This window comes from Toxorhynchites rutilus, chromosome 3 (genome assembly GCF_029784135.1).
Source record: "Toxorhynchites rutilus septentrionalis strain SRP chromosome 3, ASM2978413v1, whole genome shotgun sequence".
NCBI classification, from domain to species: domain Eukaryota; kingdom Metazoa; phylum Arthropoda; class Insecta; order Diptera; family Culicidae; genus Toxorhynchites; species Toxorhynchites rutilus.
In genome coordinates, this window is record NC_073746.1 from 150,099,841 (window position 1) to 150,114,175 (window position 14,335).

Sequence of the window (14,335 nt, forward strand, 5' to 3'; positions counted from 1 at the left end):
GTATAAAACACGCGGACCCCAAAAAAATATCTTATTTTCTTTCAAACCGTAAACCCGTGTGGTTGTACGGCATCGGCATCGTGGACATAACAAAGGAGGACAAGTTAAGGGAAAGGCAAAGTTTCACTCGAACCGTGCAGGTCTCCAGTTTCCTGTTGGTCGCATTCACTGATTGCTCCGCAAGGGTAACTAGGCCGAACGGATTGGTGCCGGAGCACCAGTATACCTAACAGCGATTATAGAGTTTCGGCCGTCGGAGTGCTCGAGTTGGCTTGCAAAGCTGCTCACGACAATCAGAAAACCCGCATCAAGAACAGAGCAGCTTCGGTTCGGCGCTCATCAAGGCAACAATTAGTTTCAGTGAGTGGCAAAGTGTTTCTCCGGCACGTCGCATTAAATGTAATTTACTGAACAACATGTCACAAGCTGGATGGGAAGAAATTTTCCAACTGTGAAAGCTGTGGCGAGTGGCAAACGCAATAGCTAAACAGGAAGGTATAACCAAACAAGATGGGAAATCGAGTGATAACAAAAACACAACACCAAAGGTTCTTTTCAGAACCATCAACATATTCATAAAGAGTAAACAGTAAACTAATCCATTTTTCAGGTAGATAGGCAGGTATTCACGTATTCAAAATAAAACAATATATTTAAAATATATATTTAACAAAAGCTGTCCCCTTTGTATTGTCCTACGTCACTCCGGTTATGTCCCTGACATTACCCACCCGTCTTTTTTTTTTTAAATCCCGATTTCCGATTTCCCTTTGGTGATTTTTCGATTTTCAAAAAACTCAAACTTTGACCGCTTTGCGTCACTCTCCCTTAAGTCCGATTGAGCTGATATTTTGCATATGATGTTTTTCCGAGGTGGTGAACATTTTGTATGGGGTAACTTTTTGAAATTTTAGGGTCAATTCGTCGGGCCTGAGCCATTTTGTGGATTATCTACATCATGCATGAAATCGGAGCTCAAAATCTGGAAAATATCGATGATTGAAGCCAACTGGAGGGCTCTATCAACACCAAGACAATCCAAATTATTCATTACACCTTGTAACAGAATAACACGCAACCTACTCAGCTTGAATAAGGCCGATTTGAGTACTTTAACCAGTCTATTGACTGGACACTGTCCGAGCAGGTATCACCTTGAAAAAATCGGAAAACTGGCAGATGATAACTGTCGTTTCTGCAATTTCGAAGCAGTACACTAATTCAGCGAAGACTGCGAATTCTTGGAAAGGGCATTCTTATGCCTAACGAGATTTGGTCTGCTGAACCAAAACAGATAAGGAACTTCATAAAGGAAGTCCTACCTTCGTGGGGGGATATGCAAAGTCCTGGTGCGACTATCACTTATTCCCTGAGTGATGGAACGAACTGACACTGCATACATAGCAAACTGGAGTGCACTACAATATATCAAACTAATGGTCGCAGTGGTACAATGCTCCTACAGAAGAAGAAAAAGAAGACACTAGTAAATGAAGTCCGATTGAGCTGATATTTTGCATAGGGTAGTTTTTCGTGGGAATCAACATTTTTAATCAAGTTCGCTTTGAAAATTCGAAGGTCACATTTTTTCCATACATCCATTGGCACCCTAGCGTTCATGAACAATATAGATACCATTGTGCAGCCGTACCGACCTCGGACGTTCTTTTTTGGGTCTATCGCCCACATCAGCTGTTTCTTTGTACTGTTGTAGTGTACGGAACACGAATTGTTCATTGATCAAAAAAGGTTTGAGCAGCTCGTAGATATGTTTAGCCGTTTTCTCGCACTTTAATAAAGTGACAGTTTCCACACGTTTCTCGTGCAGACCGAATTTTATCGTTGCTAGGAAACCAAACAAGTACTGATGGGACCACGAAACTTGGTGAGAGTGAAGGACGATATGCTTCAAGACATCCTCGAATCCTACATTCATAGAGCAATTCCAAATGGAATCGATCAATGATAAAACATGAGTATTTTTGATTCCAATGACTTTTGACTCAAGTGTAACTTTTGAAAAGGGCGTATCGATTTCAGTAAGAGAAATCTTTGAAAACTTATATCTCAAAAACTATGAGTGGTACCGAATAATGTTAAACTATAAATTATATTTTTTAAATTAGTACTCTTTTTTATTTACAAAAAAAACTTTAATTTACAATCTTTCAAATGACGGTATATGGCGTTAATATACAACACATAATTAAGGAGTATCATCTACCGCGAAAGCCAAGTTTTAAGTTATACGCTCTATTAAGTAACGCTCCCCGCCAACTTATAGTAATGGCCCGGTTGAAATTAACCCTTTGTGACATCATTATTTCTTATATTCATCGTGCCACGTAGGTAATTAAAATTGCTTCATTGGAAACATAGGGGAACCCGGGGCAAGAGTGTCCATCTGATTATTCCATCTTTTACAATTATTTAACTACAGAACTTTGTTTTATACAGATACTGCATATATCTTACATATTATAAGCCAGAACCTTAAATATTTTTTTATTGGAAAACAGATAAATACTAACTGAGCTTCTTACAACAGCAATCTATATAAGAACGCACAGGCGCAAAGTAGCGAAATACCCATATGTTTGCATGACTCCACCCATAAATACAAATAGAATAATCATTTTTCTTCAACTTACTGTATGAACTTAAATCGTACGCATTTATTACAATAAAAAATAAATTTGTTATCTCTCAACTTCCGAGGCAAAAGGATCCTTTATTACCGGGGTAAAAATGCCATAGTCGTAACCACCAATTCGATCTATCAAACGCAAAAAGTATAATCGTGGTTGTGTTTGTTGTGGTAATGGTTTGTAAAGGGTGTGTCACATCAAATTGCATCACGGAAAAAACGCTGTAGAAATTCGCCCAGTAGACCGATCCTTTTGAAAATTTTAGACAGTAAAATAAAAACTATTTAACAACTTTTGGCATTTTCTTTTTATTCATACTTCGAGCCCAAGCCCGTATGCTCGCACCTTCCTCTTTACCCTGTCCATAAGGTTCTGTACAACGTTAGGTTGTAGTTTTTTTTGAACAGAAATCCATTTTCTCTTGAAGTCCGCCTCCGATTTGACAACTTTTGGGTTCCTCCGGAGGGCCTGCTTCATAATCGCCCAATATTTCTCTATAGGGCGAAGCTCCGGCGCGTTGGACGGGTTCATTTCCTTTGGCACGAAGGTGATCCCGTTGGCTTCGTACCACTCCAACACGTCCTTTGAATAGTGGCACGAAGCGAGATCCGGCCAGAAGATGGTCGGGCACTCGTGCTGCTTCAATAGTGGTAGTAAGCGCTTCTGTAGGCACTCCTTAAGGTAAACCTGCCCGTTTACCGTGCCGGTCATCACGAAGGGGGCGCTCCGCTTTCCGCAAGAGCAGGTCGCTTGCTACACCATGTACTTTTTGGCAAACTTGGATAGTTTCTGCTTGCGAATCTCCTCCGGAACGCTGAATTTGTCCTCTGCGGAGAAGAACAACAGGCCCGGCAGCTGACGAAAGTCCGCTTTGACGTAGGTTTCGTCGTCCATTACCAGGCAATGCGGCTTCGTCAGCATTTCTGTGTACAGCTTCCGGGCTCGCGTCTTCCCCACCATGTTTTGCCTTTCGTCGCGGTTAGGAGCCTTCTGAACCTTGTATGTACGCAGGCCCTCCCGCTGCTTGGTCCGCTGGACGAATGAACTTGACAAATTCAGCTTATTGGCGACATCCCGGACCGAACTTCTCGGATCGCGTCTAAACTGCTTAACTACGCGCTTGTGATCTTTTTCACTGACGGAGCATCCATTTTTGCCGTTCTTCACCTTCCGGTCGATGGTTAGGTTCTCGAAGTATCGTTTTAGTACTCTGCTGACCGTGGATTGGACGATTCCCAGCCTCTTACCGATGTCCCGATGTGACAACTCCGGATTCTCGAAATGAGTGCACAGGATTAATTCACGACGCTCTTTTTCGTTCGACGACATTTTTCCAAATTTACGAAAAATTGACAGTGAAGCATGGCCAACGTGATCTATACACTCTTATCTGATTATAAGCGAAAGCTGAAGATATAATTCCTAAAAATTAAATTTCTACAGCGTTTTTTCCGTGTTGCAATTTGATGTGACACACTCTTTAAATATGAACGGATTTCGTTCCGAAACCAGTGGCAGATGGAAACTATGGTTGTTGCCGTACATTCTGTAAATCATAGAGACGAGCTGCGGAGGAATATAGTTTGCCCAGAAGAACATTGGCCAAATATGTGCAGAAGTTAGCCCGTTTTAAAACTGTGTTTTCTAAACAACAGGAGGAGTAACTCGTGAGTCACATTCTTAATATGCAGAATTTATTTTATGACAACACACGATATCCCGATCCTATGGTATAAAATCGCAGAGTGAAAAAAATTAGATCACTCTTTCGACAAAACATCCAAATTGGTCGGAGAAGATTGGCTTGCCGGTTTCCGTGAACGCCACCAGAACTTGAGTTTGCGTTCTTTGGAACCACCGTGAATTTCACAGTGCTTTTTTCATCAAAAATTATATTTTTATAAGATTGGCACCCTTGCCCCGTCGAGGTGGCACTCTTGTCCGTACTGGAAAAATACAAGCCAAAAACATCATTTTTGTAAATGAAACATTTTCATAGCAAACAAAACTTTTGAGCAATTTGATGCATGGCTACACCTAAATAGGAGTATAAATGAACAAACCAGCAAAATATGGAAAAAATATAACAAAAGAGCATTCAAAAACGCGTATTAGCTTAAGGTGCCACTCTTGCTCCGGGTTCCCCTATCATCGTACTGTTTGTCTCTAGGGAACTTCATACTGTTTTGTGAGTTTTTACAAAATACGCTGAACACAACAGATAGTTGAAGGTCTCCGTAGCCACATTGGTTGCGCGTTTGCTTATTAAGCGATCGATCGTGAGTTGAAAACTCAGGGCCCTTATTGACCATCTTTGTGTTGTTACAGAATAACTACGTCCACGCAACAATCATCAGCGATGGATATTGATCCACGGTCGAAATAAAATCGATTCATCCATACAACTGCTCTGCTCTGCAAGACACATCGGGCTGCTGTTCTATAAATAATTCAACAATGATAACCATCAACTGTCTCCGCTGTCCGGTGGTCTAACTGGATAATGGAAGAACAGAAAACATACTCTTACGCCTAAATGGCCACTGTGTAAATGTACCATATGCAATGGTATAGAAGGAATACTGGCAAATGGCAACTATGTAATGTGCTAATTATAGATATGATAACCATGTGACATGTACACGATTAAAATTCGGCTCTGTCACAGCTAAAATGCTAATGAGCCTAAAATAAATAAATGGGATAAAAAACAGATAGTTATAATGGAAGGTTTTAGATAGGTGAATCGAATGGACCAAATTATTAGTGATATGTGATATCCAATGGACTTTTGGCTGTTCATCATTTTAAACGATACTTCTCATGAAAATATTTTCCTTTTTCGGAAGTAGTTTTCATGTTTTGCTTCCGGATCAGACGAAATTTTGAAGGAAAAATATCGAACATAGAAAGTATTGCAGTTAGAATTTCGTGTACCGAATCGCGGAGGATTCAGAAAACTGAATTAAGCTAAAAATTATACAGAAAATAAAACAAAAACATGTGAAAGTCGGAATGAAAATTCTGCGGGCATCATGGAGTAGCTGAATACTCAACTTTCTTGAAATTGATAAAACTATAACAAAAGGTTATGCAAGTTATGCAAGCAGTCATCTGGAAAACTATTTTGAATGAAGTTGTATTAATTTTGATGGCACAATTAGAACAATCAAATGAAAAAGTCATGCAAATCTATATTATTGAATTCTCTTACATAATTTTCAAAACAATCCTTCGATGGCTTCAACATTGAACAACAATAATTGTTTTTTTACGATGTTTTAAGGTATTTTAACCAATCATTTGATCCTTTTTGGTGATGAACAAACGTTTGTTTCAGAATAACCTTTCGTTTCATGAAACAACGAACAACGTATTTGATTTTGCGTCACTTCCCCTTGAATTCTTTTCACTTCAATCATATAGCCAGCAGCGGACATTTGCGTTCGTGGTTTATGTTTTATCTAAACATACAGGGGGAAATTGAATGGTACGTGCCTGGTTTATACACTGAAGATCAGTTTGGGAGAGAAATTAATAAAACAGAAAAAATATATCTAAAGTGTTTCCCACTACGCTAGAAACAGATGCGGTTAGCTCGATAGCTTCAACTTAACCTTGTGTGTTGATCTTTCATGTGGAAAAGATGTAAAACTGAACTGATGTGATGTGTTTGTTTATGATTGGTTGAACGAGAGCGGATGGATGGCTTACGCTGTCTTCCAGAAAACCGATTACCTAACCGCTACACATCCTTTGATAATTATCAGAAAGATAGAGAGTTTGTGCGTACGCCAATTCCGACGATAAATATCGTATGGTGAGAATTGGTTGTGTTGGTTGATTGGCTATGATTTTTCAAATACGGGAAGTGTTTGAAGAATACAGAGTATGAATGCCACTCTATACTTTTACCCCTCTGCCATCGAAGAATGAGATCATACTGATTAGCCAAGCTGGTTAGTAACTATGATACGGAACTGAGCCAACAACTCATGAAACCGTGTAATGCAATGTGAGCATTTTCCGCTTATCAGAGAAGTCTTATCTACAGGATATACAGCCAGCTGTGGCTGCTGAGAAAAAGTAAAAATCGAATTGCTGAGTTGAGCAAATGTTTTATAGAGATAGGCTAGTTCACGAGAGAACACAATAACAATATCATAAACTGATGGCTCATGAAATCATGCAATTGAGAGATTTAATGACCACAATTGTAACTGCCGTTTATCTTTAGTAAAAAGACGACTCATTCCGCGTCTGATAACATTTGTGTTACTAATCAATGCATATGTCATCATTCTATCAGCTGAGATGTTTATTTACACGTCGGCACCCACCCGGCGAATCAATTATCACACACCCACGTAAAACAGTTTCCGTCTAGCCACCGAATTTCGCAGAACTTCGGCACCATCGTCGTCCTTGTGGAAGAGGACGAAAACAAAAAAAAAAACAAGAGAATAGCAACAAATGACTAGAAGTTGGTCAAAACATTATCTGCACTATCAAACACACACATAGCCAAGTTGAACCTGAATGAACAACAGTTGACAGGACTTGGGTTTGTGTTTGCTTTGGGTAACACATTTTGTCGCAAGCAGAACCTTCGTCGTTATTAATGTGACAGATATAACAATGAATTGTTTGGTTGGGTAGCTTCAAAACATGCGACAGCATGAAGTGTGTAGATGATGGATTAATCGCGAAAAAAAAGAAAAAAGGGAAAATCGATACCAGCTCCCGTTGTGTCTCGTTGGCCCTACCCAGCAATGATATCGATGTTAAATTGATTGAAGATCGATGCTGGTGTTGTGTGAATGAAAACATATCCCACTTGGATGATGCCTATCTCAAAAAGTGATGACGTACCTTAGGGCTAACGGGATGATGGGCCATATTTGGCGGAACGATGGCTTCAGGTTTTGGTTCCTAGTCTCCGGGAACACATGATTGAATTTTACTTTTACACCGTATTGGGGCACAGCTGACACTTGTTGTTTAAATTCACAAAACGATTGAGCACTATCACCATCCATGTTTTCGCACAATTAAGCACCTCTTCAATTCCTTTATTCAATGAGTACCACTGGATCTATTAATAAACAAAACAGCAAGACTTGCTTTTCCCAACTCTACCGATAAACAACACACCCACCCACAGTACCTTGAGCTGATTAAAATATCCCGGCGAGTTAAGGCTCACTCGATGCAGCAATGTTTTACACACTCTTCCATAGATATTTGCAACTTTTTTTCAGTCCAAACCTTTGTTTGCGCCCGACAAGTACCTTCGTAGCCAAAACAACCGCACACGACAGCACTTCTCCGGAGACTGACTGCTGGCGGTCTCTTTCTGCGAAGACGGAATGAATAATGAATGTAGCTTGTAGTGTGCAGTGAACTTTGCCGGTGATCTCACACATACACTGTGGAACACTTCTGAGGGGAACTCTCAGCTATCTGGTCTTTTCACTACCTTCACTACCTTAAATACCCAGTCTACATTGTTGTGCCAAATCGGTCCCAACAAATGGTGTCGACAACGGTACCGATGTCGTGCCATTTTGCAATTATTTTGTCGACCTATCCTTCGTATTTGACAACCAATTACGAGCCAAACCTGTGCCAATCTGGCACCGTGTCGACCGAACGGAAAACTGCTCGATCCTTGTTATGGCTCTATTTTTATTTGAGAAAAATAAAACAAAAAATTAAATTTATGTTGTTTACTGATATTTATTATTTTTATAAATTTATACAGTTATATTATGTTTATTTAAGATTATTTAAGAGCGAATTTATTTGTGAGATTTCATATTTTTGTAATATGTTGAGGGTACAAATTGAAAAACTATATATTGGTAGCGTCACGAAAATTGCGCAACTTTGTGCGCTTATTATTCGGTCGTTTTTTGATGTATTTTGAGATTTATGCACTAATCGATGTGGACTAAGACTAAGACTATAAGACTTCCTGACTTATATTGACGAACCTATTTTTTTTTTTTTTCCAAAATATATATTTTTATCAAGGCTCATATGACGTTAGCCTCACGGGGCCGGGAGTTCAATACGTTGACAATTTTTCTTATTATCTATGTTAGTAATATGTAACCGATTACTCGCGGTTGGCTCGAGGTTAGTATTACAAGTGTTTTCGTAATTCGGATGTTGCTGTCTCCAATGCTCTGTACGTGTGCCCGACACGGGATACTTCCTATTGGGATGCAGCTGACCATTAATCAGCAACGCCCCCCTAGTCTGTACCCCATATCTAGCGTGGTGCGTCTTTCTCGACTCGAGGAATCCAGGATAGAATGGTCACTAGCCGGCGCAGTCATCAGCTCGTGTAGAGTTGTCATGAGCGGTACAACCTTTGGCTCTTGTTGAATGATCAGTGGACTGCACAACCTTTGGCCCGTGTATCTGTAAAGAGTGTGTGTATGTATTGCCGCGACTAAGTAAAAGTTTATCGATCGGATAGGAGGGATATAAAACGGGGACAAAACGAAGGAAACATCATTAAACGTTGACATCGGCGTTTCTGAGGAACAGGTATAGATGAAGCAGAAGATCAGGATCACGGCTACCTAAGATAGCCCGGACGGGGATCTCCGATTGTCTGCCTTGTGCTCTCAGTGCTCTAGAGAGCTGAGAGCGAGCAGTATGGAACCGGATACACGACCAGACAACATGCTAGATGTCGTGGTAGCCATCGCCACAATCACAAAGATTGTTTGCTGCGAGCCCAATGCGATAGAGATGCGCGTTTAGGTTGTAGTGATTGGACATAAGCCGAGATATCACGCGAATGAAATCACGACCTACATTCAATCCCTTGAACCATGCACTCGTCGAGACCTTAGGGATAATCGTGTGTAACCAACGACCGAACTCATCTCCACTCCACATGCGCTGCCAACTTACGAGCGTGTACTGACGAGGAATGTGGAAAAATTCATTATAAGCAATTTGCCTTTCAAAAAGTGTGCCTTCTAAAGCGCCCACCTTAGCTAGCGAGTCCGCTTTCTCATTCCCCGGAATCGAACAATGAGAGGGAACCCATGCTAAGGTAATCTTGAATAATTTTTCGACCAAAACACTAAATAGTTGTCTTATTCTAGTTAGGAAATAAGATGAGCGTTTATCAACCTTCATTGAGCGGATGGCCTCTATTGAGCTGAGACTGTCTGAAAAAATAAAATAGTGGTCGATGGGCAATGTTTCAATGATCCCCAGTGCGTAGTATATCGCACCCAGTTCAGCGACATACACGGAACAAGGATCTTTGAGTTTGAAAGAGGCACTGGAATTTTCATTGAAGATGCCGAAGCCAGTGGACCCGTTTATGAATGAACCGTCAGTAAAGAACATTTTATCAGATCTAACTTTCCCATATTCTGCCGAAAATATCGGCGGAATATAATCGGAGCGTAGATGATCTTGGATTCCATGGATTTTTTGTCGCATGGACAGATCAAAAATGACAAAGGAATTGCAAAAGTATGGGAAGCAAACTTGGTTGGAGATGCCTGGTGAAGGGTGCACGTCGTGGGTAAGGTACTCATGGTATAAAGACATAAAAATTGACTGAGGAATCAGTTGGAGTAGATTTTCGAAGTTATCAATCACCAATGGATTCATGATCTTGCAACGGATGAGAAATCTGTAGGATAATTCTGTGAACCGAAGAGTAAGCGGGGGTACTCCTGCCAAAACTTCGAGACTCATCGTATATGTCGAATGCAAACACCCCATGGCTATACGCAGGCAACGATATTGTATTCTCTCCAGATTGAGAATATGAATCCTGGCAGCTGATCGGAAGCAAAAACTGTCATATTCTAACACTGATAATATCGTTGTTTTGTATAACTGAATGAGGTCTCCTGGATGGGCACCCCACCATGTTCCGGTTATTGTTTGGAGAAAATTGATTCTTTGCTGGCATTTCTGTTTCAAATACGCAATGTGTATTCCCCAGGTACATTTAGAGTCAAAATATACTCCAAGGTATTTGAAAAACATCGAGTGCTTGATCGTTTTGCCGGATAGGTGAAGCTGGAATTGGGCGGGTTCGTGCTTCCTAGAAAAAACGACCATTTCAGTTTTCTCCGTAGAGAATTCGATACCCAGCTTGAGGGCCCACGTGAACAGATTGTTCAGGGTATCTTGCAACGACTTTTGCAGAACGACGGGATTAGTACCCGTGATGGAAATAACTCCATCGTCTGCAAGTTGTCTCAGCGTGCAGTCTCTAGTTAGACAATCATCTATATCATTGACGTAAAAACTGTACAAGAGGGGGCTTAGGCAGGAGCCTTGTGGTAGGCCCATAAAACTGTATCGAGAAGATTTCAAGCTGCCATGATTGAAAAACATGTGCTTTTCTGACAGTAAATTGTACAGGAAATTATTCAGAATTGGTGAAAGTCCACGATTATGAAGTTTCTCTGAGAGAATTTCCATGGAAACTGAATCAAATGCCCCTTTGATATCGAGGAAAATGGAAGCCATTTGTTCTTTGCGAGCAAATGCGATTTGGATTTCAGAAGATAGCAGCGCCAAACAATCGTTCGTCCCTTTACCTCGGCGGAAGCCAAAATGCGTATTTGACAGCAAATTGTTCGTTTCGAGCCACTTGTCCAAACGAATTAGAATCATTTTCTCTAACAATTTACGAATACAGGATAACATTGCAATCGGCCTATACGAGTTGTGATCGCAAGCCGGCTTGTTGGGTTTTCGTATGGCTATCACTCTCACTTGTCTCCAGTCATGCGGGACAATATTCAGCTCCAGAAACTTGTTGAACAAGTTCAGCAAACGCTGTTTCGCCAAGTCGGGAAGATTCTTCAACAAGTTGAATTTAATCTTGTCCGACCCAGGAGCTGAATTGTTACATGAGAGGAGGGCAATTGAGAATTCTACCATCGAAAAATTCTCATAGTCGCATTGGAGCGGAATGTCGCGTACGACGCTTTGTGCAGGAACGGAATCGGGACAAACCTTTCTTGTAAATTTGAATATCCAACGGTCAGAGTATTCCTCACTTTCATTTGTATGGTTCCAGCCACGCATTCTCCTAGCCGTATTCCAAAGAGTGCTCATAGCGGTCTCCCTTGACAAACCATTGACTAACTTTCGCCAATATCCACGCTTTTTTGCTTTAATCAGACCTTTTAGTTTGGTTTCTAGAGCTTGGTACTTTCGAAACCATTCCACTGATCCAGTTTTCCTGAATTTTTTGAAAGCGGATGATTTTTCAAGGTAGACCTTTGAACACTCCTTGTCCCACCAAAGTGATGGAGGACGACGTCGGAAAGTGGTAGCCGGTACACGTTTCTTTTGAGCTTGAAGTGCGCTTTCGTAAATCAAACTCGATATAAAGTTATACACTTCGAGTGGAGGAAGTTCATGCATTGAAACAAGTGCTTCAGATATTATTTCTGCAAATTTTCTCCAGTCAATATTTTTCGTGAGGTCATAAGCAATATCGACTGACTCACGAGAACCTGATTCATTGGCGATCGATAAAATTATTGGCAGGTGGTCACTACCGTGGGGATCTTGGATTACCTTCCACGTGCAATCCAGGGATAACGAAGAAAAGCAAAGTGATATGTCTAGCATACTTGCCCGTGCAGGAGGGTTGGCTATTCTAGTTGCTTCCCCAGTATTCAAAACTGTCAATTTGAAGTTGTCGCACAGATCATAAATCAAAGTGGCACGGTTGTCATCGTAGAGTGAACCCCATGCTGTTCTATGGGAGTTAAGGTCACCTAAGATTAGCCGCGGCTCCGGTAGTGCCTCGATGATATCAAAAAACTGATGGCGGCCAACCATGGTTCTTGGAGGAATATATATCGAGGCAATGCAGAGGTCTTTGCCATTGATTTGTGTCTGGCAAGCGACAACTTCAATGCCTGTCAACGATGGGAGAGTGACTCTATAGAAGGAGTGACATTTTTTGATCCCCAATAGTACGCCACCAAACGAGTCATTTCGATCGAGGCGAATAATGTTGAAATCGTGGAAATTCAGTTCGTCGGCTGAAGAAAGCCATGTTTCACAGAGGGAAAATACATCACAGTTAGAACTATGAATTAAAAATTTAAATTGATCTAGTTTAGGGATGATGCTTCTGCAATTCCACTGTATTACAGTGGTCAAATCCTTGACCTCTTGCACTGAATCAGGCATCGAGGGAAATGAACGCTGCTAAAAAACCACATTTTTCTTTCAAAAATGTTCTCACAATCGGGAGCAAACATAATACTATGCTTTTAAGAGGGTCATTTATATTTAAAGCATTTAAAATATTGTCCACCAGGTCAGAAAGCGCAAGCAAGCCAGATTGTGACTGTTGCCTCGACCGCGAAAAAGGAACAGACGTGTTGGGCTCTGCTCCGGGAAGTGCTGAGGACCCCTGGTGCGTAGAAGAACCGCTTAAACCAGGAGGTACTTGCTTCGGTCTATTCTCAGCACGTTCGATACGAGGTTTCATTCCAATTTGGGAAGTTTCGGTCTTCTTTCTGGGGAGTGATGGAAAAGAAGTAATTTTTCTTTTCCTAATGACACCCTGCGATGTACCGGAACTTCCTGCATTGGGAGCGTCAGCAACAGGCTCGTCGTTCTGCAGAATGGAGTAGGGATTGTCCTGAGTCGTTGAAGCGGAACTCTTAAGCATTTCTGCATAAGTCCGCTTGGAACGTTCCTTTAAGGAACGCTTGAGTTTTTCCCCTCGTTGTATGTACACCGGGCATTGAGAAAGATCATGTGGAGCCTCGTCGCAATGAAGACACTTGCGCTCTTTTGCGCAAGAAGTCCCATCATGACTCTCTAAACAATCTGCGCAACGTTGTTTATTGCAACAATAGGCGGCCGTGTGACCGAGTTGCATACATTTGTTGCATTTCATTACCCGGGGTACAAACAACCGAACAGGTAAACGAAGTGCACCTATTGCAACGTAGTTTGGAAGAGCGGAACCCTCAAATGTCACACGAAAAGAGTTTGTCCGATTGAGAACTCGTTTGTCATTTTAAGTGACACAGACTTCAGTCGATCGCATTCAAGAATCTTCACACTTTTAAGTGAGGAGTTCTTGAAGCGACCGACACCATCGAGTATCTCTTTTCAAGTCAAACCCTTTTCGTTTATTACACCGTCTATTTCAACGTTGCAACAGGGTACTTATACGCGATACTCAATCGCAAAGAGATCACAGCGCGTTATTGCATTCGCTTGGGTCCTGCAAGAGACGACAACTCGTAATTTGTCTGGTCCCATCCGAGTAATTTCAGTAACTTTGGAAAATTTCTGCGTTAGTTCTTTTGAGATGCGAATGACATTAAGAGGTTTTGATTTTCGTCTAAAGTATACAATGAATGGACCTTTGAATCCCTCCGGGTATTCCTTTAGACGAAAATCATGTTTTTCATCAATTTCCTCATCTTCAGAATTTTCTACTTCATACACAGAATTTTCCTCCTCAACGTCTGCTTCATCCTCCTGCTCTTCAGGAGGTGGGTCAGCATCAGAAACATTCAATGACGTGGATGGGGGATCCTCCCCGCCCTCAGCCATAATAATAAATTAGTCACCTGTTCGATGTGATGAACAGTATAGAATAATAATAAAAAAATAGAAAAAAATAAATGAGTAAATAAATTATATATGTA

General features: G+C 41.1%; 1 protein-coding gene across 1 annotated transcript in view; it reads right to left on the bottom strand.

Annotated features, from left to right (window-relative positions):
* Positions 1–7,995, bottom strand: part of LOC129774753 (non-lysosomal glucosylceramidase) — a 67,643-nt gene extending 59,648 nt beyond the window's left edge. The window contains exon 1 of the mRNA XM_055778692.1: positions 7,521–7,995. Coding sequence (XP_055634667.1) covers positions 7,521–7,687 — 167 coding nt within the window. The 5' untranslated portion in view covers positions 7,688–7,995. The remainder of the gene's footprint in view (positions 1–7,520) is intronic.
* Positions 7,996–14,335: the final 6,340 nt, after the last annotated feature.